The 27,255-nt window shown below is 49.8% G+C and overlaps 1 protein-coding gene across 2 annotated transcripts; it reads right to left on the bottom strand.

The window, feature by feature from the left end:
* Positions 1–3,490: 3,490 nt before the first annotated feature.
* On the bottom strand, positions 3,491–18,470 carry WNT4 (Wnt family member 4). Of its 2 annotated transcripts, none has more exons than XM_041399108.1 (5): positions 18,237–18,470; positions 7,005–7,240; positions 4,848–4,979; positions 4,347–4,489; positions 3,491–4,129 (listed from the first exon to the last, which is right to left on the bottom strand). In XM_041399108.1, exons 1-5 carry the CDS (start codon positions 18,311–18,313, stop codon positions 3,662–3,664), a joined length of 1,056 nt encoding a protein of 351 aa, XP_041255042.1. In that variant the 5' UTR covers positions 18,314–18,470; the 3' UTR covers positions 3,491–3,661. The 2 variants fall into 2 exon arrangements, with proteins under 2 accessions (XP_041255042.1, XP_041255043.1); XM_041399109.1 differs by lacking the exon at positions 18,237–18,470 and adding an exon at positions 16,167–16,310.
* Between the last annotated feature and the right edge of the window lie 8,785 nt (positions 18,471–27,255).

Below are 27,255 nucleotides of genomic sequence, written 5' to 3'. Positions count from 1 at the left end.
GGATGAGCTTACTAAGGAGAGGGTGTTGGGGGACTGAGGATGAGGACCTAGTGCTGGGCTTGTGCAGCTGGAATGGGGCTGAGCCTGTGGTAGGATGCAGTGGTGGGGAGAGGGATAGTGTGATGTGGTCTGATGCATGTGGGATGCAGGGGACAGGTGGAGTAGGTGGAGGGCATTGGAAGAGGAGAACACAGATATCTTGATCTGTGTATGGTCACAGAGAAGCTAGTGTCTCAGTACACCTTGTTTCAGGAGAAGAGTGAGGCATCTTTTTTTTCACTGGAGACAATTCCTTACCTGAGGCTGAAGCTGGAGTGGGGAAATGAAGTGCTGGAGGAGTAGGATCCACCAGGGGAAGAAAGAAGCTGTTGGAAGTAAGGGTTTTTGGGAGGCTCAGGCATAATTTTCTCCCATCCTACCATGCTGTTTCTGCGACAAGTTAAACTTAACAAAATGTCTATTAAACCCTGCCACCACAGAGGCTGAAGGGAGAGAAGACATTGGTTTTACCATGAGCCTATGAAAAGGTGAGCTTCGAGAGCACACAAATGGAGGGCTATAGCTAAAGAAAGGAGATGAGGCAGGGTGTACAGCTGGATGCAGCAGCAACCCCTGCTGAAGCAAGAAGCTTCAGACTGTCAGGAACAGTGTGAAAAGGATTTAGCCAATGCTTCTGGCTTGGTGGAAGGACAAGGGACAAGCAAAATGCACTCTGTGGGCAGCTTGGAGCATACTTGGGTATCAGGCACTACATCCACTCCAAATCCAGCAAACTGCATCACAGCAATGGAGGCAAAAGGCAGCAGGTCCCTGACTTGGCATCTGTGGGCAGTTCTTGCCCCTTCCTAGCTCAAATGCACCTCGAGCCCACTGGCAGGATGTTTCCAGCAGCACGCAAGGTAGCTGTGGCTCCTTGGCTGTGGGCAGGACAGGGGAGCACTGTTCTAAGCAGATGGATATTGATGCCCTCTCCACAGGAGGAAGTCACAGACTTACTGAGATCTAAAACTTGTCTCTTAAACCAGTGGTGTGTCAAGTGGTTAAGGCAGAAGTAAGCTGTATTTCCACTGATGGGAAAGCAGGGGTGCTGTCTGTGGTCCAAACACCAGCATCTCCTAAGGAGAGACTAGAGGAGGTACAAAGAGAGCTTTAGTGTTCTCTTTGCGTTGTCAGGAGGGACCACGTGGGCACCTCTCTTCCCAGCTAAGGACTCTTGGGAGGACACCAGCAACCATAAGGTGTCTGCAGCACATTATGGTTTTACATAGCCCAGTGGAGCTGATTTCAGGACAGGAAAACCCCATGGCTTGTTCAGCACAAACTTATCATTTAATAGACAAAGTAAATATGAAAACACATTTCTAAACCCTGCTGTGGTGTTGAAACTTACACTTATGAGAAGAACCAGAGTGCTGCAGAGCCAAACTAACCCTGGGTGGCATTTGTAGGGCTTAGCTTTCATTGCAGCCTGAAAAAATCCCATGAGATTATCTCCATGCTGATTTGAATTATCTTGTTCAGCTTTGGCCCTCATCCTAGATGGACAAGGAGCAGAAGACTTGGTCAATGGCCTGAGGTCTGTGACCTCCTCTGCATGAGCTGGAAAGGGAAGAACTGTCTCTAAGGTATTTGAGGATTTGCAGCCTTGGAGGGCTGATGAGATGGAACCATGGGAGGCAAAGCTTAGATTCCCCCACCCCTTCCCCCTCTGCAGGGATTTAATGCTGTACTCTTGGCCAACTGAGCCAACTGAGAGAGGCAGACCTTGCTCTGGTGAGGAGATCTCTGGTTTGCACTGAAATGGACCCACCCACGGTGCTCCACCTCAGGACCCACCTAGGGTATCCCTCCCCACCATCTGGCACATTTTGCTGGAGGTTTATTGGAATTGGTGCTGAGCAGGCAGGAGAGAGGCAGCTGGGGTTTGCTCTAATGCAAACCTCCCTCATCCTGCACTGCTTCAAGTCAGTTGTCAGCAGATGGTGTCTGGAGGCCTTCCAGTGACCACAGGCTCTCCCCCAGCCCATTGCTGCCATGACACAGATGGGATTTCACATATGCCTGTGCATTCTTCCAACCTTTTCCCTCTCAAGGAAGAACAAGAAGACTGCAGATTTTGCAGGGACTCCCTCCTTCAGCTGGGAGGGTGATGGCCACCCTGGGCTTTCCTGGACCATGCAGGGAGCTCCCTCCTACACAGGAGGGCTTGGCAATGCTGAGCCTCACCTGTTGTCTTGAGGTGTCATTTTGAGGTTTTTCTCTGCTTCCCTTTTACTTCTTGACTCATAGACCACTGGGTGAGGGAAGAGGAACTGGTTCACTTTACACCTTCCCTCACAGTGCCCCTCTGCTTATTAGTTCTCCAAATATTTTGTATTGCAGCCCAACAGCAAGGACTCTGCACTAACCCACTCCTAGGCAGAGGGAAGCCAGAGCAGGCAGGACAGTGCCTTGTCCTCATGTAGTGTCCCAGGGAGCAGGACGGGACAGCTGGGGCCCTGTTGCACTAAATCTCTGTGATTTCAGGGCACACATGGCAGCATTCCTCTGGCTGAGTCCTTCTCTTGATGCTTCCTAAGGGTGACACAGTGATAGTGGCAGAGCACCAGCATTCCTCCACCCCCAACTGCTCTACTTTATACTTTTGCTTTTCTCAGCCTTCATCAGGATAGGGACTGTCCCCCAGTGTCTTCCTGAGTGAGGAGAACAGGCACATGGAAGAGAAAGAGGAGACCTGTTGTGGGACGCCTGCGAGGTGTGGGCAATTATGATTCAGAGGAGAAGAAATCAACTTGGGTTTTCTCCTATCAGCTCTCAGCTCCATTAAGTGTCAGTGGATTGCAGGTATCACTGCCCTTCATTGTCTCCAGTGGAACCAGGTACTGGAGAAGAGTTGGGGGAGAGGGAGCATGGTGGGACCATTGTGTCCTCCAATAGCCCTAGGCAGCACTGAGGAGCTTCTGTAAATCAGAGCAGTCCCTGGAGCTGCTCCAAAATCCATCCATTCTCAGGAGGCCTTCGAGCATCCCACAACAAGGAGGTTCAGGAGTGTCTCACATTGCCCTCATGAACTGATCACCCTGGATGGGCTCCACATGGAACTCAACTCTTGGAGAACAGTGCCACCCTGTCACCACCTGCCTGTCCCTTGCCATGCACCTGGCTGCACAGGCTGGCTGTGCTCTTTCCCTTCCTGAGGCTTAGCCAGGCCAGTGGTGCTCCAGGATGCTCAGCACGTGCCTTTAAACAAACAAAAATACCTACAATAGAAGATTTCAAATGCTGTACTACCCTTGCCTTAAACACTTCTTGTCTGCAGCACTCCAAAAGCAGGAGGAGCCCATCCGACAGAGCTGGCATCACACAGGTTCCCAGACAGCCAGAGAGCAAACATGTCTGCCAGCACAGGACACCAAGGGGCTCTGGCTTCAGCAATACATACAGCAAAGCAGACAAAACAAAATAAAAAAGCCAACAGGGATCAGGTTTTTTAAACTTTAAATACTTTTTTCTTTAAAATCTGTTTTTCTCTGTGGTTCTGTCTCTGTAAAGAGCTGTGCTCTCCCAGCAGTATCATTGTCACTTCCTCAGTCCTGGCTGTGGGGCAAGGGAGAAGCAGGGTCAGTTAAAGAGGATACAGGTGGGCGCGCTCCCCCATGCATCACCGGCATGTGTGGATCTCCACCACCCGATGGCAGGGTTTGCACTTGACGGAGCAGCACCAGTGGAATTTGCAGCTGCACCTTTCCACAACCTCCACTTCGTCCGTGTGAAAGCCACGGCCGCAACACATCAGCTCGCAGCCATCGATGGCCTTGGAGGTCTTGTTGCACTGTCGCCCACTGGTGCCCAGGACGCCATTCTTGAGGTCATGGTCACAGAAGTCAGGACTGGAGTCTAGGTAGACGAGGTCCTCGTCTGTGTGTGGCTTGAACTGGGAGTTTTTGGGCACCAGCACTTTGGTGGATCCAATCTCGCTCTGTTCGACCTCTGTGGCACCATCAAATTTCTCCTTCAGGACGTTGCCCACTTTGCGGAAGGGGGGCATGGCTTTCCAGCATGTCTTGAACTCGCATGAGCCTGACACACCATGACACTTGCATTCCACCCGCATGTTGTTCAGGATTGCCTGGAGGAACAGACACAAGGAACAAGATGGGGTGATCAGTGCAGGATGGACATAGCAGGCAGGGTGCAATGGATAGGGCCTGGGAGGGCTGTGCAGAAAACACTGCTGTGTGGGTATGGGATTAAAAGAAGCCCAAATGGCTCAAGCCATGGCTGCAAAGCCTGGCTGGGATGCTGCAGAGTGGTGCCAGCTGCCTAGGTTTTCTCCTTGCCATTACCTTCCTCCCTGCCTCGTTGTTGTGGAGGTTCATTAATGCTCTGTTGGAAGAGGCCCCTTTGCTCCTCTCACGGATGTCGATGAAGGACTGCGAGAAGGCCACACCGTAGGCGATGTTATCGGAGCAGCCCGACCACTGGAAACCTGAGGCAGAGAGCACAGATGAGACAGGTACTGCCACCCTGTAGTGCTTGAACTCTCCAGCCCTGCTTTCCCTAAAATCCAGCTGGCCTGCCCTCTCTCTGTCTTGCTACCTACTAGTCTGCGCCACATGGGAACACGGGAAGCTAGGGAGTGTGGTCCTGGGACAAGATGTTTTCAGTCCAGTGGGTGATGCACCCAGGTGTCTTTTTGAGGCAGTCACATGGACTAACCAGCATTTTGGTTTTTTTAAACTTTTCCCTCTTTTCTGGATGGCTCCAGAGAGTGGGTTTGAATTGCAGATATTTTGGCTACTTTGCGTCCCCATGCAGCTGCAGCTGTTCCCTGTTCAGACACTCACCCTGTGGGCTGCCCCCTTGCACTGTGCGGTCACATCCACACTTGTCCAGCTCGCCACTGCTGCAGGCGCGGGTCACAGCGAAGGCCACCCCTGCTGAAGAGATGGCATAGACGAACGCTGCCTCTCGTGTCCCTGCAATGGCACAAACCATGGTGGGAAAGGTTGCAGAAAGTCTGAGGCAACACGAGTGGGAATTCTGGAGGTAATGCAGCCCGGTGGCCAAAGGCTCTTGGTAGACTGCCACATGTGTCTCTTCTCCTCTCCGCTCTTAACTCTGGTATGGCACATAAACTCCCCTGAAAAGCTGGTCTGAAAGACAGCTCTTGGCAAAACATGCTACACAGAGCTATCGGGCTAAACCCTTTGCTCTGTCACTTCCTCCTAAAATAGAGGCAGCATATGCAGGACCCTCATTGTCCCCACCCCCAGGGATGCTGTTTGCTTAGTGCCAAGCCTGGACCTGACTCATCAGAGACCCCTGGGTGCTGGGAGATATTTTGCAGAAGTGAGGGCCCATTTTTGCAAAAGTGAAGAAGCTGGGAACTGCCCCACAATGTTAAAAACATGAATGATGGGAGAATGATAAAACTTGGCAGTAGGAGAGACAGAGGCTGCACTGCCAATGTGGGCAGAGCTCTCCAGAGCTTATATGGAAGACTGTCTAACCTTGTGCTTACAAGGCAGCTCTGCCGTGAAATCTTTCCTGCATCCAAAACAGCTGTCTGCTTTCCACATCCAGGAGCATTCCCTGCAGCTGCACATCCTTGCCATCGTCTTTCACAGGGTCGTGTAGCTCACAATGCCTCCCAAACTACCCTGCAAAACCCTCTTCTGCTGCCAAAGCACCTCACACAACCCCACTAGTGTCCAGGGTGCAGTGCAGTCCCAGCTTTTGTGTCTACCTATGTGGTGCCACATGGTTGAGAAAAGCTTGTTTTGCAAGTTGGGCGCATCCCTGGGCATGAACACACAAAGTGGCAGGAGCAGGGATCAGCTTTAGCAACACACAATCCCCACTATCTTCCGAGGCTGGTTGAGGGCACAAACCCTGCATTTCTGAGCAAGGAGGGCTGGTATTTGGGGTGGTCCCATGTTTGGTACAGAGGGGCAATGGCTTGTGAGCAGGCATCACTCAGCTTGCCAGTCAAGAGCAGCTACTTTGGTGGTCGCATCCCAGACTTTGGTGGCCCAGCTGGCAGTGGCTGGGGAGGACCCAGCCAGTGTGGGACTGAACTGCCTCCAAGTTAATCGAGGTTAATAGTAGGATCATGTTGGTCGGTTTGTGCTGTGGCTGCCTAAAAAGAGACGACTTTTAGTTTCTGGTATTTCTGGTATTTCCAGTCCCTGAACCTTCACAAGAAGAGATCTTCATCCCTGCATTGAGGGGAGGAAAGTCAAATAAGGAGCCAGGGGGATGCTTTGATCTAGGGGTCCTGGGATGGGAGGTGAGATAGTACCTCAGAGATAGCATCTGAGGGGAGACAAGGGATGCTTCAGTGATCTTAAGGGGTTGCAGAGGGGTTTTCCCCGCTGTATCCTCACTCCAGTTCTCTGGTTTGATTACAGTCCTGTGCTTCTGGAAAGTCAGGGTGCAGCTGGGATCAGAGGGGCTGGGGGCTGCCCTAGCCATATCCAGCCCTGAAGGCTGGTGGCAGGGGAGGATACTGACACATGTTCTTCCCATGCCAGGCGGCACTGAGACATCCTCCTAACGGTGCCCCCATTGATGCTCTGCTCAAGAGTGGCCATGTGCCAGCCTGGCAGCAGCCACTGCTTCATCACTGCCCAGAAAAGAGACTGAGTAAATGCACTCATGGCTTTATGGAGTGGAGCTCCTGGGCTTGGTGGGGAAGAGATGAGACCAGGGTGACTTTAGGACCTTTGTTCAAACTTGGCATGTCCTTGTCAATGGGTGTGGAAAAGGTTCAGAAGAGCTGAGGATCAGCAGGAGTCTGAATATGCTGTACCAAACATACTGAGTAGACCCCCGCTGAAGTGCACAGGGACCCGTCCACCCCATGATCCATCACTGGGTAGGCCATTCCTGACCTTCCCCAGCCACCGGTTCAGGGGAAAGCAGGCAAAATCCCACCTGCAGCCCACCAGACTGCTATTATAGCCATTCCCCCAGCAGCACCACACGTCCTTCCAGCTCACCTTGCGTCACCACCTTGCCAAAGACAGGCAGGGTGTCCAGCGTGGAGCAGTTCCAGCGGCGGTTGCGGAATTGGTACTGGCACTCCTCAATGGCCAGCTGGGCTCCGCGTCGCACCGAGTCCATCACCTCCAGGTTCCTCTTGCACATCTGCACCTGGCGCTGGATCAAGCCCTTCAGCTTCTCGCAGGTCTCCTCCTCAGAGATGCTCCCCACTGAAGACAGCTTTGCCAGGTACCTGCCATGACACCAGCACAACAGGTTAAGAGGCAAGGCCTGGGGGAGCCCATATTCAGCTGGGACCCACGTTTAGCCTTCTAGAAGACAAGGAGACTGAACCTCTTACCCCCTCCATAGCTGAGACCTGCTGCCCATCTGGGGTCACCTTTAAATGTACCACAGCAGCGGCTCTGCATGATACATTTCTGGCTGACAGAGAACAAGCCCAAGCAAAACAACCATCCCTCTGCAGCCTAGTTCCTTTCTCTTGGGGAGTCCAGCTGTTGGCTCCCCTTTTCCTCTGTTGCCTGCAAGGAAGATATTTTCAGCACTGTCTGAATGTGCCTGGTCAGGTCTCCCGAGTATCGGCATATCCAAGTGCTACTAGGAAAAGCCAGAGGTCTCCGAAGTCAGCCAAAACAAGCAGGACAGGCACTTGGCTGCCAGCTCCATCTGCCACAGTGCTCCCACAGCGTGGCTGTGTGCTCATAACTGGCAAACATTGCCCCCCAAACCACTTCCCTCCTGGAGGCTGCTTTTAGCTGCCCCAGACCCCAGCAGGCAGGGATGGCCTCTGGGAGCTGCCAGGTTTCCTGTCACTTGGGATTCAAGCAGGGTTTGAAGCAGGGAAGCAGAATCAGGAGCCTGCCAGGGCAAAATTGCACAGGCTGGGCACTTCCTCCACCAGTCCAGCTTGTGAATAGGGCCATGAGGTCTGTCTTTGCTGATGTGGAAAAGACTGGCCCTGTGTGGAGGCGACCATGTGTTCTGCTTTCCATAGCATCATCCTCAGCAGTAAAAGTCACAGAGCTGCTCTTGGGTGTCAGTATTAGAAAAATGAGGGAGCAAACACCTTGAAGAGCAAGCACCTCAAAAGCTCTCAGCATTTCTTTGTCCAGTGTGTGGACATGATGATCCCTGCTGCACATCCCAGTAACTCAACCTCCCACCCCTTGTTGTGTTGTGGGCATGGTGTCCATGCTTGCCCATTTCCCAGTTTCATCCTCCTGCCCCAACCTCTGGAACACAGAAGGAGCTTAAGATAGATCCAGTTAGATTTTCCAATGAGGCTGTGTGATAATCCAATATCCTCTACAACTATTAGTGACTGTGTTGGCAGGTGTATATATGAGGCTCCCTCCTTCCTGTGGCTGCTGGTAGCCACTTCAGATGACCCTGCCATAGTGGAGCCCTGACTGCTGTAGACATGGAGGGGCCCCTGCACAGGACAGGTGTAACTCACACTTGCACCCGTCCACTAACCACAATGAGCTTTAGTGTCCTTGGGAATTGCCAGCATTGTCTCACATTGCTGCCTTGTCTGCACCAAGAGCTGCAAGTACTGAGCTTTTTGGAAACTTCATTCCTTGACTCTGCATTTCCCAGCCCTACAGAACTTGTGGGTTTTTTGGTTTGTGTGTTTTTTTAACTCCTCCTCCCAAGTTGCAACATCCTGCAAAGGATTTTTCTTTTGAAGCACTGCTTGTCTCCGAGAAGTGACTGTGCAAAAGTGGCTCCTACTCCCTGCCTGTTCCCATGTGTCCCAGGAGCCAGATCTGCTGACTTCAGCCACAAAATCAAGTTGTCACAGCCTCTTCCTCCCATTAACCCTGCCAGTCTGCCCCAGGAGGAGAGAACAAGATTTTCTCTTCTGTGCATCAGCAGAATTATTCACCAGCTTGGTTTTATGCTCACAACTGGGGGGGTGGGGGGGGGAGGGAGCTGTGGGAGCCAGGGAGAAAGCTGTCTTGGCTCATGGTGTCCATGGGGAGTCTTCATGGCGAGATGTCAAAAGTATTCAGTTTTCCCTCTGTGTGATCATGGAAGCAATGCTTCTCTGACAGTGGGAAGAGGCAGACTGCTGGGGTTTCAGAGCCAAGTGCTGTTAAAGCCTTTATACCAGCAAATCATCTTTGCCCAAGGCTTCCTGCTCCTCCAAGGGGACAACACTGTTTGCAGAAGACAGGACCTGATGCACACAGGTGCCTTGAAAAACCCACTGTGGCCAAAGTCGGGACTGTCACGTTTCTGCTGGCCCGCACACCACGCAATGGGTGTCCCCAGCCCTGCAGTGCAGTCCCAGACATGGAGTGCAACAACTGCTGTTCTCACATATTGTTGCACTTGGCTGACCTGGGGTGAAGGCACCAAACCACCTCTGGAAACTTTGAGGATGTTGAATGCTGAGCACACACAGGGTGTTTGTAACAGCTGTCTCCTCCCAAGTCCAGCCATCATTCTAGTTTGGGCAAGGGGAAGATGACACACAGCAGAGTGGTAAGATTCAGCTCAAGACAATATGGGTTATTGATCAGCTTTGAGCCTGGAAGCCAAGAAAATCAGAATCTATCTCCAGCACCAACCCCTTGTGCTGATTTGGCTTTCCCCTCTGCCTGGCATTTATCATGCCAGGCAAGCAGCTCCTTCAAAGCTGTGAGACTGGTCCTACAGATGAATCAGTGCCTGCTTTGAGTGCAGACACACTGGTGGAAGAGTTCTGTGACACAGTGTAGCACCCAAATTATTATCAGCTCTGCTCAGGATGGGGCATCATCTCCTTTTCTAATATATTTTCCAGCTTGAGATTCAAAGCACACATAAAGGAAAGTGTGACAAAAGCCTTTCAAGCTTTTCCAAGGAGATGCACCTGATAAGGTGCCTTCCCAACTCATATTTAATGATATTTAGGACTACAAAACAAAGGCCAAGGATGCTTCAAAGATAGGTACAGCTCTCCAAGAACAGGTCTGGTGATTTGTTTTGCAATGCAGACAAATAAGATGAAACTATCCAGAACAGTGCTCTGGCCTCTCTCCCCCTTGACAGGTCCTGTATCCTATCACCCCTCCTTGGCCTACGTTTGCCAGCCCCTCTGTGGAGATGGAGGCAACTGTGCCTAAAATGCTGTGGCCCCATCATGCTACTAGTTTGTTACTCATCCAGGAGAACTATCACTGCTTTCCAAAAGACAAGGTTTTTGATGGGGGAGGAAGCTCCCATCCTGATCCCTGGTTCAGGATCCAGAGGCTGAGGCAAGGATTTAAGGAAGTGCCTTTGCCAAAGGACCTCAGCTTTGAGGCTCTCACATGGCATCTCATCACACCACACTCAGGAACACCAGGTAGGAATATCTTATCCCCTTCCCCTCTCTGGACAGATGAAGAGTTAGGTAAGAGCTGGGAAACACACTCTGCCCTCGTTAGCACTCAGAGGTGCTTCCATCTCATGTTTCTCAGGGCAGTGGAGCATCAAGGTTGTCAGGAACCAAACACATCTGCAGCATCCCATGGTTCCCATGGAAACCTGACTCTAGCACTTTGTCTGGTCATTAACAAGAACTTTGCTCCAAACTTTGTTTCCCTGGGCTGAAGTGGTAAAATCTGCAAGCAAACCCTTTGTCTACCTGCACAGAGAGCTAGACAGGCACAGCAGGAGGAATGCAATAAACAGCTCCTGCCCTCTACAAAGCCTCAATGCAGATCCTCCATCATGACATCACATCTCAATTGCTATGCAGAGGTCTAGATTATAATTTAAGTCTCACATGCAGCCTCAAAACAGCCCTGTTTGTGGAAAACAAATCCAAACAATGGCATGGTTTCTTCCTTTCCGAAGACTGGGCAAAGAATGTTTCAAGAGGAGAGCTGCTGCCCACACCATTTGTTTAAGTTCTGTCTTCTTGCTTCACATGGCCTTATTTATTTCTTTTCTCCTGCCTTTAAATCCAGGCAAGTCACTTGCACAACAGACTACCTTTTAAGAGTCCTTGATTTAGGAGAAAACTGACCAAAAGCTTTTTTCCCATCTGAAGTACTGAAATCAGGATTGAAGCCCCATAATTTAAGCAGCTGCAGCTGATGCACTCTGCAAGATGGCAAGTAAGTAAATCTCAAATCCAGGGAGCTTTGGAAAGGTGGGGGATGTCAGAAAGCCCTGCTTAAATAAAAACTATGACAACGCTTTCATGAGGAAGAATATTGGTGAAATGACAAGGAGAATTTGAAAGAGCCATAGCACCTGGCAGATACAGCCAGGAGGAGAGGGGAGAAGATTCCCTGCCATGGAAAGGTGTGGAAATTTCAGTCATTGACAAATATCCAATTGAGGTAGGTCAGAGAAGATACACTGGGGAAAGCAGAGATCTCTGGTGTTTCTTTTTTTGAAACAAATGAGTTTCAAGTGTGAACTCTTTGTATTGTCTCATTTTGGGAATATTTTCCTGAAGATGATAACCTTCAGACCCAGGCCAGTGGCATCCCTGATAAACCACTCAATAGATATTCTGAAATCAGGCTCAGAAGCTTCACCCTGCTCAGCAAATACTCAACCTTTGCACAAGATCGAGTGGCCAAGGCCACAAAAGGCTTGTCCAAGCCTTGAACTGTGAAGATGATTCAGCTCTGCTCCTGTCTGAGAGGCAGCAAACTCCCCCCCCCTGCTTGTGGAGGGGTCAGCAAGCACATTTCTGTGCCTCCTGAGGGTGCAGGGACAGTCAGCAATCAGCACTTAGGATTGTCCTAAGAATTGAGACAGCTCATGCAGGCAAGTTTCTTCTGGGGATGAACTAAAGGCTTGTTTGTAATGTGAAAAATCCACTGAAAAACCCCATGCATCCCTTGCATGCATCTATCTGTCTCCATAGATATATCCATGCAGAGAGAGTTACTGACCAGTGTTATGGCTCCTTACAAGGAGCCATCCTGCAGATATGGATAAGTGTTTTATCTTTGCTGCTTTCTCCTAGCAAGCAGGGTGAGTGAAGCCATGAAAAGATGTCTCAGTCTGGCAGGCCAGATGATGCTCCGTGCAGGCCATACAGCTCCCATGATTTCTCACGGTGTCCCACATTAGGCTTAGTGACAGTCTCCGTGTTCCAACAGTTCCAGGCTAGTAGGGCCCACCACATCCATGGTTCCTCAAGCCTGCCAACTTGGGAATGTTCCTGTCAGGATTTGTGGGAGACCTGCAAGGTTGCCCTTGTCCAGCTGCTGGCTCTGTAGCAGACTTGGTCCTCCCAGGGACCAGGCATCCCCCTGCTGGGATTAGTCATCCTGCCTTTCTAAGTGTAAACTATGATTTACAAGTCACCACCTGAAAACCTGTCTGGTCTCTTTCTTGGAAGAAATACAGCTGTCAGCCTCAGTCCTTCCTGTCATAGGGCACCATCTCTTGGCTGAAACCTGCTTTTCACACCTGCTATTCACCTCCAATTAACAGCTGCAGAGAGAGTCACCCAGGAGGAGGCAGTGCTATGCCTGTACCTCCACTCCTCAGCCCAGGGGTGAGCCTACACTTCCTGTCCCCCATCCCTTGGACTCTGCATCTAACACCATGCGCAGCCCGCAAACACCCATGCCCCAGCCACTGGTGGTGGCTTACCTCCTCATCACAAGTCTTTGTGGACAGCGAGATGGCCAGCTCCTGGTCCTGAGACAGTGCTGCTTTTTGGCTTTCTGAGCATGTGGGGGCAAAATCTCCACTTTTTAATGGGGGAGAGCAGGATGGAAGCTGGGAAGAGCCTGAAAAGCATGTGTTTTGGAAATCTGCTTAAAATTTGTAGGAAATTTCCTTTACTTCCTTTATAAGACAATAAAAGCTACTCCTGGATTCAGGTACAGCACCTAGGCCTTATTGCAAGGGGAGGCAAGTGCAGGCCAACTTCTGAAGTGCTTTAGGCTAGACCTCATTGCAGAAAATCTGAAGAGTTTTAAGTTTTGATCAGAATTTGCAAATACGTGACCAAAAAAGCCTTCTACAGGATTAGTTTGATCTCACCCAACTTTCAACAGACCCCAGGCTGCTCTCCATTGGCCAAGAGACTCAATTACTTTTCCCCAAGTAATTTCATGAAAGCACAATACTGGCTCCAGTTCTGCTGAGCCAGCCAGATCCTGCAAGGCAGCTTCCTGGCTGTGAAGTGCCACAGCCCATGGCAACAGCTCCAAGAGAGCCTGGAGGATGCTGGCAGAGGTCACCCACAGGTGTTGGGGACAGACACCCCTGGGCAGGCAAGGCAAAGGTTACCTGCACTGAATATGCAGAGTCTACCATTCAAGCAGCCTTGGATGACTGCAAGTTTTCAAGCTTTAAGAAAAAAATCACCAATTATTTTAAGAGCCAGTGTCATTGCACTTGTAAAGAAATACAGAAGAATCTCCTAGAAACCTCCAGGTTTGCTCAGCAATTTCATAATTTTAAGAAAGTGGTTATAATGCATTTCTCTACATCTACAAGGATGAATTAATCAAGCAGACAGTAGCTCTCAGCAGAGTAACATAAACACTTTTTTGCTTCAGTGCAAAAGTCCAGTTTTGATTCATGGAGTCACATCAAGCCATTGCAAAAGAGAAACCTGCCTCTTGCTGTTGGTCATATTTGGAGCTTATCCAGTTCTTCACAGCCTGGCATGCAGAGTGGTTTTATCTCCTTCCTGTCCATCCTCCCTAGAGTTAGGTTCTGCTGTGAAAGACAGGGGTGTAATTTTACTTGAGGCTTTCTTAGGAAAGGACAGAAATGCCCATCACCACTGAGGAGCTAGAGAGCATGGGGCCCTCCTACACCCTGGCAGACGCAGCCCTGAAGGGCAGAGACAAGCCAAACTTGTTTGGAAGTTCAGTGCCAGGACCACTGGGTGCAACCTGCAGGGTGCAACCCACAACCAGTCCATTTTCATTGCTGAGCTAAAATTAGCTGGTATTGTCAGAAGTGGCAAGACCGACAAATAAATAAAAATTAAAATATATTTCCAGCAGTTTCAATATCCCACCTCACAGCCTTAGGAAGAGGTTCCATAGGTTCATGCACCAACCTTGTGGATCTGACAGGATCCCCAGAGCAATGCAAAGGAGCCCTGAGCATCCCAGAAGTGGAGAGCCATTTGTCCCCACAGCACCCCTTGAAGTAAGGAAATTCCTCATCAAACCCAAATGGTGCAACCCACCACCCTGGCTGCTGGGACCAGTTTAGATGTGACCAGGGAACCTTCCTGACAATGGCCTCACAAAAACCAGGAGCATGGAGAAGGGCATGGAGATTGGTAGGAACAGCTCTGTTTTAGAGCTAGCAGCACCTTTCAAATCTGTGCCATGGCAGCATGGCATCTGAAGGGAAAATGCTGGACTGGTTCTTCACCACATGGAAGATGGAGCATTGCAATGATAATGCAAAGAATGTTGTACAAAATTAAACTATGCCAGGCTCCAGGTGAAGTGATCTCTCCCCCCTGTCAAAGCTGTGGAGACTCACCTGAAAAAAATAAAGCCTGGTTTAAAACCAGAAGGATGCAAATGCAGGACCCAGGCATGCTTCCTCTCAAATCCTCTGCATTGCATAATGACCCAAACAAAATGAGCGTTCCAGCTGCTCTTGCAACATCCCCACTCCTAAGCTGGAAGAGATGGGCACAGAGAATTGGGCCCCCTATTTGAAAGCACTTTGTAATGTTCTGATGAAAGGAGGCCAGGGAAATCCAAACTCCTTTTATCCCTTCCTCACCAGCCCTTGAAAGTGGTTAGAGAGCAGCTGCTTAGCCAGGCTTGTTTGGACCTTCACAATGTCTTCAAGCTTACCCAGAGCACTCATATTAATTTTTTTTTTTAGGTTTTAAAAGCCCATCTGTGCTCCTGGCCCTTTAAATCAAGTTCCAAGCCCAGATGGAAATTCTAAATCCCTGTAAAGAATGGGTAGACAGAACTGCTGGTGGTACACCCTGCTCTAAAATGGCATGACCACATCTCAGACCAAGCATGTCCATATGGAGAGCCTCCTCCAGAGCCAGTTTTAGCTACAAGAAAATGGAGAGAGGCTGTAATGATTCCCAGATAGCTTGATAACCAGGAGTCTCACCCCTAAAGGACCCTACCCTTTCGTATCTGATGTTTTCTGCTTCTGTTCTCTCATCATTCAAACCCTCTGAACAGCTAGAGAGCAAGGCTGTGGGCCCCAGTGCCTCCATGCATTTAGTGGATGCTTACATCCATAACCCACACTTTCTAGTTCACTTTTTCATGTGGACTTCCTTCTCTCCAAAGTAGGTAAAGAAATTAATAACTAACTAACTAACTAGCTAAACAACTGGACAACTCCTGTGCCAGGTGTGGAATGATGCTTGTTTGGCTACAAGTCTCTATGAAACACCCTTAGCATCAGGACGAGTTTGGAGCAGAAGAGGCCTTGCTTCCAAATTCATCCACATCACTGCACATGTGGGTTCAAGAGTCTATGAAGTGCAAGTTGCTTTGAAAAGTAACTCATCTGCTTCCCCTGTAAAAAGCATGGCCCTGGACTCCTTCAGAGATAAAGCAGAAGTCAGAGGGACCTTCCTGCACACAGCCAACAAGATGTAAAAGGCTCTATCTACAGCCCTTTATTTAATTTACAGACCTCTGCCTGAAGAGGTAGGAGGCAAATCGGAGCCTCCAAAGGCAGAAGGAAGAGCAAGCCTGAGGCTTTCACAAGAAGTGGGAACAGAGCATTTCTTCAGATTTGGAGAACAGAGGCTTTCTGGATTGGCAAAAAGGCAAGCAGCAACTCCCCAGAATCAAAACACTGATAAAAAAACACCTGAGGTTTGCTTCCTAACCAGGGAGAAAGTTAGGTTGGTTTGTTTAATGAAAAGATTTGGGAAATCCTTTCCAGCTCAATGGCCAGTGTAGCAGAGTGATCCTTTTGAGAGATCCCTGCATCATCTCCTTTTTACACTGGATGGGGCAGCTCATTGCATGGCCAAAACAAGCGCTTTCCCCACAAAGCCAGGCTTACAGAAACCTTTAGCTCAAGCATTGCAAGCAGCGTATCTCCAAAGCACTGGGGGAATGCGAGTCTGTACAGGTCGAAAGAAGCTTTAGAGGGAGAGAAAAAAAAAGCTCACAACTGAGTTTAATCTCTAATCCAGCAGGTTTCTGGAAAAGCAAACTTCACTGCACGCTGCCATTCTGTGCACACACTTCTGTGCAGAACTATGTGCCTGGTGGGGCTGGACCCATCCCATGTGCTGGGCACAAGCTGGCAGCGCCCTGGGATAACGCCGAGCATGCCGAGCCCACACACGTGAAGACATACGAGGCATACTCATTCCTCGAATATCTGATAATTCCTGGGATCCTTCTAACTCTGTTTATTGCCTCCGGCAGCCTTTGTTTCTGATGTGAGAAGATAAACAATGGGAATTGTCTTAATCCTAAAGGCAAAGAATAAAAAGCACTGAGTGGGGGACGATCCTTTTATCATGATACATTTGCAACATCAAAAAAAGCTGACCCCCTTCCTTTGAAACGCACTGAAATGTATCTGCTTTTCCTCCCCTGTTGGCAGGAATGAGCCCTCCGCGCTTTGCTGCCGAGCCCCCCGCGCTCACCCTTGCTCTGCCAGCACGGACGGCTGCACACAGCCCTCCCTGACTAGTGCGGCGAATCACCAGTCCGCCTCGCCTCCCAAATCCTATTCCAGCTGCGTGCGGCGCCGGGGACCGAGGGGAGTCCCACCTCTGCACATCCGTGCGGGGCAGCTTGCTGACCTCACTCATGAAATCCCCACTTTCTGCTGTGCCCGTCCCAGGGCAGCCGAAGCTGCTCCTCTCCAGAGATCTGCCATCATTTCACAGAGCTTGCTCGGCAGGACTTTATTCCTGCAGGAAAAACACTCCCACAGTTCCCAATATACCTTCACCAGAAGCGTGACAGCTTAAAAGACCACCTTGATAACTGCTATGATCCACCCACCAGTTGCTAGAGACGTATGGCATACAAGTCACTCCATCTGGCAAAGAAGGAGGGGAGAAGGACTAAGCACTAACGCATCCCAGGCAGCCGCCTTTTCCCACAGGCAGGACACTCGGAGAGTGCCACTGACCTGGCACTTTCCCCAGACATTGGGGAGCATCCTCCAAAAAACACCTACATCCCACAGCCTCCAGTGAGTCAAAATGTAAAGGCAGGAGCTGTATCCGGATGAAGAGAGGATTCCTTGCACAGGGGATGTGTGCCCACCTGAGCACCTGTGTTGGGATACACGACACTCGGGATCTTTCATGCTGACAGCCCCGGGAACTCCTTATCCTGTGTGGTATACTTGCCCCTGCCGAGAGAAATCCATGAAGGTGAGATGGAGGCGGCCCACGCTCCTAGCCGGAGAGCGGGTGCGTGCACGGGAACTAATTAGCTCCCGTCAGCCGGCAACAGGGGCAGCAGGGGAAGCACCCTCTCCCACCAAAGTAGATTTATTAGGAAGAACCGATGCCTTCTTTCAAAGTTAGGTGGGAAAGTGCTGTCATGCTCCATCCCCTCTGACCCGGGAAGGGGGAAAAGAGGGGTGTCCTCTTCAGAAAGTAGTCCCACCGCCTTGGCAAACACGTAGGAATTTTCCAGAACGATTTCCGCCCCTGTTTACCTTACACATTATTTCAGTGTTTGTTCAGCGGGTTCCCGATGTCATCGGGCTCCTCTGCGCCGTGCAACAGACCCCCGACATCCGTCCTCCTACCGGGAACTGGGGGCCGAGGCGTGGGCAGCCCTGCTCGCTGCAGATCCCCGGGCCCAGCACGTTTGGCCGCCCCAGCTCTACCAAATCCTCCCCCGGACCGCCGGCCCTCGCGTGGCATCTCGCCAACACCCAGGCCCCACTCCGACCCGATGCCCCGACCTCCACCCGTGATCCCGGTGTGATCCGGATTCATAACTTAAGGACAAAAAATGGGACAGGGGCTAGATAACCAGCCCCATTCTCATCAGACGCGATAACACACCACCACTGAGCGGCTTAGGAGAGTCGGCATCCCCTGCCGCCCACCTGCCTGCGGATGAGGGCTGCAACACCACCGCCACGGCGCAAGGGTCAGCGGGGACAGAGGACCGACGCGATGGCGACGGGCGCCCTATGCCCCGCCGGGGACCGAGCAGCATCGCTGCAAGGGGTCGCACCCGGTGCTGCCCAACCCCGCGGCACCTGCTCCGCGTCCCCGGGGCTACCAACAAGTTGCGGCGTGTCCGTGTTCCCCCTCTCGCCCCGCGGCTACTCACAGCCAGTTGCTGGCGTTGGCCGAGAAGGTGGCGAGGATGATGAGCAGCAAGGAGCGCAGAGAATACTCCGGGCTCATCCTGGAGAGCAGGCGGGGTGGGACTGCGCGGAGCCGACGGCGGCAGCGCCCCCGCCGCCCCGCGCCCAGGGCAGCCGCCGCCGCAGGTGGGCGCGGGCAGGAGCGGCGGGGGCTGCCCGGCTGATGCTCCCGCGGCGGCCGCTGAGCCCGACTGTCAGCGCGGCCGGCCCGTCCCGGGATGGAGCGGAGGAGCCGGAGGCGGGCCGGGGGCGGAGGCAGCCCCGGGGGCCGCCCCGGCTCCGCCGCTCCCTGGGCGGGACTCACTGCCGGGGACACCCCCGGGGCGGGCCGGGGGCGGGGAGGGCACCGGAGGGGGCACCGGGGGCTCCGCCGGCCGGGAGGGCATTGTGAGTTTCTCCGGCGACGTGGAGGGCAGCGGGGAATCCGCCAGCGTCCCCCACCTTGCTGCTGCACCCACAAAGCGACACCTCTGGATGGGTTCTCTGGGTGCGGGGAGAGACGGGGGAACCTCGCAGAGGGGAGGGGCGGGGATTTCCGCATTTTATGTTTTTGGGGTAATTTCCTGGTGGCTGTGAAGAAGCAGAGCTCTGAGATGTCCTGGCGCTGCCTTGAGTCCATCGCCCAGACTGTCTTCTTCAACAAGCACCCCTTTGACCCTTTGACTTGGAGTGATTTCTGAGATTCCAGTTTCTGAGGATTCACTGTAAATGCCAAAGTGCATTTGAAAATTTGCAGCTAAGGAGAGGGGTCTGGGTGGGTTCTGTCTGGGGTATCTCTCTGGGGATTCTGTCAGGAGAACAGCATTTGGAGATGGAACAGAGATGAGTTTGCAAACCCTCTTGGCATCTCAGTAAGGGTTGCCCCGTGGAGAGCTGCCAGACACAGGGGCTGGTGGCAGGCTCTAGAAAGTGCAGATGGAGGGTGATGCTTGAACAAATACGAAGGCTTAAATTCAACTCTGGAAAAATCAACTCTTGGGAAATCCCAAGAGCTCCTAACAGCATGACTTAACCACGCCAAGGCCAAGAGATGTGGTAGAGATCCCTATCTCTCCTCCATCCACCATGCTTCTGTCTATCCATATGGGCACAATTGACTTAATTTAAAGCCAGGAGCAACATGAGCTGGCTGCTTGGTGTGAAATTCAAGATTCCAAGCAGCCACAACTGTGCACCAAATCTCCTCTTGACAATGTTGTTACTTAGGTCCATTACTAAAACCTCTTGCTACCATCTCTAAAATCTTGCCAAGCTGGTTTGGAACTATTCAAGATTCCCTTTGTATTTTCAACTCCTGTAGCTACACTTATTCAAAGCACGGCAACTTGCACTAGGCTGCACATATGCCTGTCTAACTTTACTACACCTACTTTAAAATCTCTGCATTAGTTCCCTGTCAAAGTGAGGATTTAATTTCAAAGTGCTTTGACTTATATTCGAGCTCCTGACAGGCAGCAGCCCACTCTCACCTAGTCATTCATCTGGCTTTCACATCCTTGCTGATTATCCTGGGTGAAAGCGGGATGCTGGCTGCTTTGCTGCTGAATTGGAGGTTGTTGCTGTGAGCCCCGTCTGGGTAATTCAGCGCAACTGGAGCTGATTAATCTGGCTCATCATTTGAGACAAAGCTGATGCCTTCTGGCTTCTAATTGCTCAGGGTGTTGAGTGAACTTGTCACGTAGGCAAGAACTAATTGAGAGGCTAAGGGGAATGAGAGGTTAGAGGGCTGTGGCTGGCTGGCCAGAGCCACGTGAGTCTATGGGAATGTCATACTTTTGGGCCTCTCATGTGTTATTCCCCTCCAAGGAGAAACATCAGACAGAAGCCAGAAGGGTGGGTATGGACCCTGGTGTCCTGTTTTGCATGGACATCTGCAGCCCACGGAGCACTCTTGGCAGAAATGCTCCTGGTGCCAGGGCTGGTGGTGCTGCGGGCTGGCTCAGGGTACCCTGCCACTCTTTTTGGGGTAGCTGTGGTGGCAGGATGGTGCAGTGGGTGCTTGACATTGACCTGGAAGAATTCTTGAGACTTCTCTTGGCCTGGATGAGTTGTAGATCATGCCCACCTAGTTCTGCAGCAGCTTCAAGTCCTGTTTCCATTGTAGCTGGTGGAACAGAGGGGACTGTCCTGACTTAATCAGCAGGAGAACATGAAAGCCAGGCCATTGCAGCAGTCACAGTGTGCATTGGGGGTAGAGTGTCACATCCACAGGATGCATTGGGGATAGAGTGTCCATAGACTGATGAGTAGTCTCATGCCATGCCAGAGGGGAGGCAGATGCAAACACCTCTGGAGTAAGTCACTCCGATATGAAGTGCAGTGTGAGCTGCCTGTGGAGATGATAACTGTGCACCAGGGCAGGAGGGGTGTTTATTTTACAGTCTCTGGGGTGGAGGAGGTGATGAGTGGGAACAGAGGACAGAATGTGGAAACGGGCACTCACTTTAAGGGTGTGGGTTCCTTGGTCTTTTCAAAGATGCCCATGAAACACTGTTTGGTCATTACCTGCAGCTTTCTAGAAGCTGGGTTCTTTTGGCCTCTGATTCAGAAGGTGCTAAAGTGCTTTAAAAAGCTAAAGCCCAGCTGATTTGGAAGAGAGAATGGCCCAGATCCAGGGGAATGTTTAAGGGATACAGCAGGTCTCCTGGCCTGTGCATTGCTGCAGAGCCTCTTGGCCAACAGGGCCCCTCCTGTGTACTCCTCTCAGGACAGCAGCTGGTGATGAAGGCCCCTTGTCACTGCCAGTGTGGATTGGAGCTCAATGCCTGCTGACCACCCCAGGCTGCAAGGCATCGCTCTTCCTTACTGACTGTGTGTTGCTTTAATGAACATCAAACTCTCATTAGATAAGGAGACTCCCTTTGATGTGTAAATATTTCAGTGGACAGGAAGAGGAATGAAATGCACCCCAGGAGTGTTTCATAGGCTTGCCCAGGTGTGTATTTATTCAAAGAGAAATTACCATCACCATATCACAGGCAAGGCAAAGGGCAAGCAGTGGTAACAGGAAGGGGTTTTCAGCTCAGAGACCAATGTGAAAGCAACAAAGCATGCAAAAGTCCATGCAAAATTGTAGCCAGGCTCTGGATATAAGTGATGTAAATACAAACTACACTGAAGAGTAAGTGCAGGCAGGTAGCACTTTTCCTCAGTTTCTGGATCTGACTGGTGCTATCAGTCATGGAGGTTGTGAGAGGTATTTTGCAGGTTCTTTTCAGGTTTCTGATGCCCCATGGGCTTAACAAATGGGATTGAAAGTAGGGTACTCTACAATTTAGAGGATAGTCTCTATCATGTGATGGGGAGAAGAGCTGCAAGAAAAAGGAAAGGAGAACTCATGGATGAATCTGAGGCTCTGGGAGTTGGCTCTGAATAGAAATAAATTCTGTTTTGGATTTAATGGAACATAACTATCAGACACTTTAGCAACAGTACACATATTAATCCTGTCCTGGAGACAGGAGAAGCTGTTCTGGGAGCCTCCATGCTAGAAAATACAGGACAGTTGTACTCCTTTACAGAAACCTGTGGTTTTTTCTGATGAAATTAATTTCAAACTACCCAAACATTTCCAAGTGGCACTGATGGCTGGTCAGAGTAGGGACTGTATAGGACTGCAGTTCACAATCAGAAGCAGCTTTGCAAACGTGAAAGTTGCTCTGACAAAAGAGCTGTGTCCAGTCCATTACAGTTAGGGAGCAAGCAGTTGCTGTAACCCATGCTCACCTGGGCACCTCAACACATCACAATGGCCACTGGAACATCAAGACCAGCCTTTTTTTAGCTGCAGCAGGATGCCTTTAGCCCCTTACCTATTCCAGAGCCTGCTTGGGAATGTGCATTTATTTGTATGAGTCTTCAGAAGCAGGTGTTCAGTTAAAATAAATCTTCAGTGGCATCACCTGAAATCTGGCACTGAGGCTGGTAAGATTCACTCCTCCAATTTTATTGTCAAATAGGGCACTGAAAAAAATATAGAGTGGCTTGGGATTTAGGGACTTTTCTTTTGGATGTTGTCTCTGAACACACCATCAAAATTTCTCTGGGAAAAATGAGTGGCTATGGTGATCTTGTGGGTGCTTTCCATGAGGGAAGTTAAGAGCATCCCCAAATATTGTGAATGCCTTCAAACCATACAATTGCAGGAAGAGCCAACTTTTCCACTGCTCAGATAGATCCCTTTTCACAGGTCTGTCAATGAATTGTCCCCTGGGTTGTACTATTATCAGAGGAGATTTTTATCACAGTTCCAGATTCTGTCATTTAAAATATATCCCAACCAATTTTCCCACTCACTTGGGTGCCATCCACACCAAGCAGTGTGTAGCACTGCTGAAACAAACCTTGATCCAGGTGCAGGACAAGTGGCCATACCTGGCAGTGCACATGCAGACAGCCGACCACTGCAACATTTGCCCTACTCATTCTGCCCAGGAAGAAAATGAGATTTCAGGCTGGTTGCATACATAACACCCTGATTCACTCCTTTCCAAGTGCCCATTATACCTCCAGGCATTTAAGAGAACTGAGACTTCATCCCCCACCATGGGAGCTGGGAGAGCCATGCTCAGCTGAGCAGGATGGAAGGAGGGATGGAGTCCACCAGGACTGCAAAGGGTCTTCCAGGCTGGGGATGGTCAGGAGAGGACAGGGCAGGGATGAACACCTTGGACTGTTCATGACTTGTAGTGGAGTTATCTTCAGCTTATCTTCACATTCAGCAGATGTGGCAAATGATGAAATCCCAGACTGGTTTGGGTGGGAAAGGACATTAAAGGTCATCTCATTCCCCCCCGTCCCATGGGAAGAGACTCTTCCACTAGACCATGTTGCTCCAAGCCCCATCCAACCCAGCCTTGAACACTTCCAGGGATGGGGCAGCCACAGCTTCTCTGGACAAGCAGTTCTAGGCTTCACCACCCTCTTAGTAAAGAGTTTCTTCCTAATATCTAAACTAGTCTCTTCTCCTTTAGTTTAAAACTGTTCCCCCTTGTCATGTCGCTATTGCTTCTGTTAAAAGGTTATTCTTCCTCTTATTTTATAAGCCCCTGTGAGTACTGGAAGCAATGATGTTTCCCCAGAGTGATGAGACCTACAACCACCGCAGGTGATGTTACCATTGCCAAGGTGCTCAGCCTAATGATGTCCATGTCTCTCTTCCTGTGTGTGATCAAGGAGGTCATGGGGCGGTGTCTTGCTCCATCTCTCTCCTTGCACCACTCAACCTGTTGGTGCTCTTGCTGGTGTGGTTCTGGCCCAGCCAACATGCACCTTGCAGACAGTGGCTAGGCAAAGACCAAGGGATATCTTGTCCCAAGCCATAGGAGAGGTAAGGCTAGTTCATTTTAGGCTTTGCTATATGTTCCCTGAAAACTCCATACCATTTCACCCTCAGTGCCACAACTCCCTTGCCTGCTTTGTTTTGTAATACAGACATGGCCTTATGGGGATAAAAACCAGAGGTGTGAAGGAGCAGAAGAAAATCAATGAAAAGACAGGTGCTGATTTGGATTATTTGGTCTACTGATAGTGTATAAAGTACTGATGGAGAAAATCTTCTAAATCTCTGGAAGCAAGAAAAACTAACTAGCTTTGTCCTGTGAAAAGGGCCAACAGAGACAAATGAGCTTGTCTGGGCTGGTGGAGAAGTCCAGGACCAAATTCTTGTGCTGCTTCTCATCCAAGGTTTCTGCTTGTCCATGTGTAAATTCCTCCTCTATCACTTGGGAAAGAGGATGAAGAGTTGCATTGGCCAAGCCATTTGAAAGCCATGTGAAATATCAATAAGGACAGAGTTTTTCCTGCCTTTGGCTATCAGATAAATGACAAGACACTGGCCTTCCAGCAGAGCATGACTATGTCTGGAGGACATTAAGCTGCATTTCCCTGCCCTCACTGGTGAGTGTTTTAAATGGGGACAGCATTCTCACTCCACACCCATCTTCAAGAGGTCCTTGTGTTTCTGTTGAACCATCTCTTCCATTGGCTCAGTTTTCATCCACCAAGTGGAGGAAACAGGAGGCTGAGATAGCAGAATCTTTGGGAGGTCTGTTCCTTTCGTGAAGATGCATGTGAAGCAAAGTGCTGGCTGTACAACTTTTTTATGCTGGTGTCAGGTGGTGCAGATGTGTGGATAGAGAATTCTCTCCTGACTGCGAGAAAGAAGCAGAGCTGGGCTTTGGGAGATACCCAAGGGACAGGTTGCTGCACTCATACCAAGTTTGAGCCTGCTGCTTTGCCGAAATGCAATTGATAATTGAACCTGATTCCTGAACCAAGTCCTTGGTTCTCCTGAAACACATCAAGAATGAAGCTCCTGCAGAAGCGTTGGGCTGTCTGGGGCTCATCTATTTAATTTTCTCTTGTAGTGGGAAATCTCTTATTTTAAGTAAAGTTCTTTTCAGAAATGACTAATTAAACTACAGAACAGGAAATGTAAGAGACAGTAAAATCCCCTCAGCTGTCCAGTGCATTTCTACGTAAATATGGTGGCAAAATGATGAAAACAAAACCTTTTGTAGACAAAGGCGAATGAGAGACCTGGTGAGGCAGCGTTGAAAAATCTATTGTTTGTTATAATAAAGTGAAACCACTGTGTTTATCTTGTGTCTTGGAGGATTTGGCACAATTATTCTTAGGAAGGGAGGGAAGCCACATAGAAATGAGAATAGCCAAGATTTTTTGCTAAAATATTTGTACAAATCAGGTTATTCAACTACAGAAAAGGACGTCTTTGGGGCTGTTGCTTCTGAAATTATCCTGCAAAACTGGAAGGACTGTAAATGTTTGGCTTTAATAGCTACATACAATGCAAACCTAATCAGTGAAGCTTGAAATGTCCATGGCAGGGAAGAAAGGCAGAGTTTTATGGCTCTATGGAGGTGTGCAGAAGACCAGACATAAAAAGCTGCCTAACACCCATGTAGGAAGGCAGCCGCTGCTCTCCCATCTGACAAAAGTCACTCTGTGATCAGAGACAACTGGACAAATTTTCCACACCAACATGATCTGCTTGTTTGCCTGAGTTGGTTGTGAAGGCTGGGAGGAGGTGTAGCACAGATTCCCCTTGCAACCAGCCTCCCCCAGGGTGTTCAGGCAGCCTCATTACCCCAGCTGCCACCCAGGTTGCGTGGCTGTGGGGCAAGGACCTGGCAGAAACCATCCCAGCAATTTGGGGAGGAATTATGGTTGTGCTGTCTAATTTTCAGTTTTTGCCTCCAGCAGAGGCTAAAAATGTTCCACATTGCTTAGAGGTGTCAGGTTCTGTAGCTGTAGGCTGGGAACAGCCCTCAGAACCTCTCAGTTACACATTACCCTGAATATCTCAGCAAATTACTTGTAGCTAATTGAAATAAAGGAAACACAGTGGCTTGGTTTACCTGGTGAACTGTATATAGCAACGCAACCACTGCATTTTGCATTGGTCATAAAAACACGATTTATTATCCCACCTGTCAAACATTGACATTTTTTCCCCTCAGTCTGTGCTTCGTTCTCATGTCAATATAGCAGTGTTCATCCCAACTAATGTCAATAGTTTCTTATTAACATTTCAGCTCTAGAAGTGCAGAGCCTCCAAATAATCTTAGACATTCCCTAGAATCCCAAAACCTCTGGTCAGTGGTTTTCAACCTGCTTCGGTTTGCTGAGTCTGAAAAATTTTCTTGTGGCAATGCGGACCCTTCTAAAGCAACTTAACTGTACTGATAACAGACTCCAGGTTGATAAGTTACTTTCTGTGGACTCCGCATAAGTAGGAATTTGTGGATCAGAAGTTCAAAAGTGCAGATGCAAGAGATACATGGGAGACAGGTAATCAGTCAGATATGTGTCATTTCGCTTGTTGAATTTAGAGGGGTTCTTAAGTCCCTAAGGCAGGTGTGCACTGAAAAACTCTTAACAGAAATCACCAGGAATGGGACTGTTAAAGCAAATTATGTTTGTGGGTAGTTGTATATGTTTGACTTATGATGATGCACATATATCTCAATAGATCTCTGTCTCCATTTCTCAGTGTATGTAGGTATGTATGTATGTATCTATCTATCTATCTATCTATCTATCTATCTATCTATCTCTCTATGATCTGTGAATCCAGCTTGAATTTCAGGAAAATGTTTCATGGGAAATCAGTCCTGCACTGGCAATGATGAATCCATCACCTGTCCCCTGCTAATGGGAATCCTTCTGGAGACAACGTGGTTGCTGCAGCACACGGAGCTTGTCCAGCTGAGTTCTGCAGCAGCAAGTTCTGCAGCAGCAAATCTGGGGATTTCTCCAGAGAAGAATAAAGAGAACAAATACCAGAAAACTAGGGAAACAAAATGCAGAGGGACTTAGATGCAGGAAATTTTGGGAGGAGATGGGATCAGAAAGGCATATGTTCACAGTCTCAGGTTAGTGAGAAAGAATGAAACTGCTGGAGGAAAGAGCAGGGAAGCTCCACACATTTGGGGGACAAGCCATGAGCAGGTGGAAGTGGAGCGGAGATTAAAAGTGACAGATTGTGTTGTCCATGTACCTATGTTTCTTGCACTCAGTGACCAGCTGATGGATGGTGATGGATGGTGGAGCAACATTGCATCTCCTAGATGAGGGGAGCTGCTCCTCCGGAGTAACTCCTTGGGGACTTCTGGGCAAATGCCAGTTGAACGGGGGGGTTGAGGAAGAACTAGACACTCTTTAGGCCTGCTAGACCCAATGTCCTCTCCCATCCAAGGGGGAGTATTTGGAATTTGTGCCCTGGACACAGGATGAGCATTGTGGATTTCCAAGATGGCAAAACGTCCAAGCCACAGGGTGGAACACTGAATACTGAAATGCAGGAGCCATTCCAGGATGGTATTGGCAAGTCAGAACATGCTAGCAGAGATGCTCTGGAGTCACAGCTGATGAGGAGGAGATGTCAGGAGCACAAAGGCATGGCACAAAATTCTAGCAGTGGCGATGGAGGATGTGAGCTTCCCATCACCCTTAGATGTC

Source organism: Onychostruthus taczanowskii, unplaced genomic scaffold (assembly GCF_017590055.1).
Source record: "Onychostruthus taczanowskii isolate IOZ18803 unplaced genomic scaffold, ASM1759005v1 scaffold155, whole genome shotgun sequence".
In the NCBI taxonomy this organism is placed as follows: Eukaryota; Metazoa; Chordata; class Aves; order Passeriformes; family Passeridae; genus Onychostruthus; species Onychostruthus taczanowskii.
The sequence above is the reverse complement of the archived record's forward strand: the minus strand, read 5'-3'. Positions and strand labels throughout refer to the sequence as shown.

Bases quoted from the DNA above. Each gene is read 5' to 3' on its own strand.
- WNT4 (XM_041399109.1), bottom strand. From the start codon at position 16,294: ATGAGTATGCCTCGTATGTCTTCACGTGTGTGGGCTCGGCATGCTCGG. The intron at 4,980-7,004 runs GTGAGCTGGAAG...GTGCCATTGCAG, and splicing joins TGGCAAGGTGGTGACGCAAG to GGACACGAGAGGCAGCGTTC. The intron at 4,490-4,847 runs GTGAGTGTCTGA...TCTCTGCCTCAG, and splicing joins GCAAGGGGGCAGCCCACAGG to GTTTCCAGTGGTCGGGCTGC.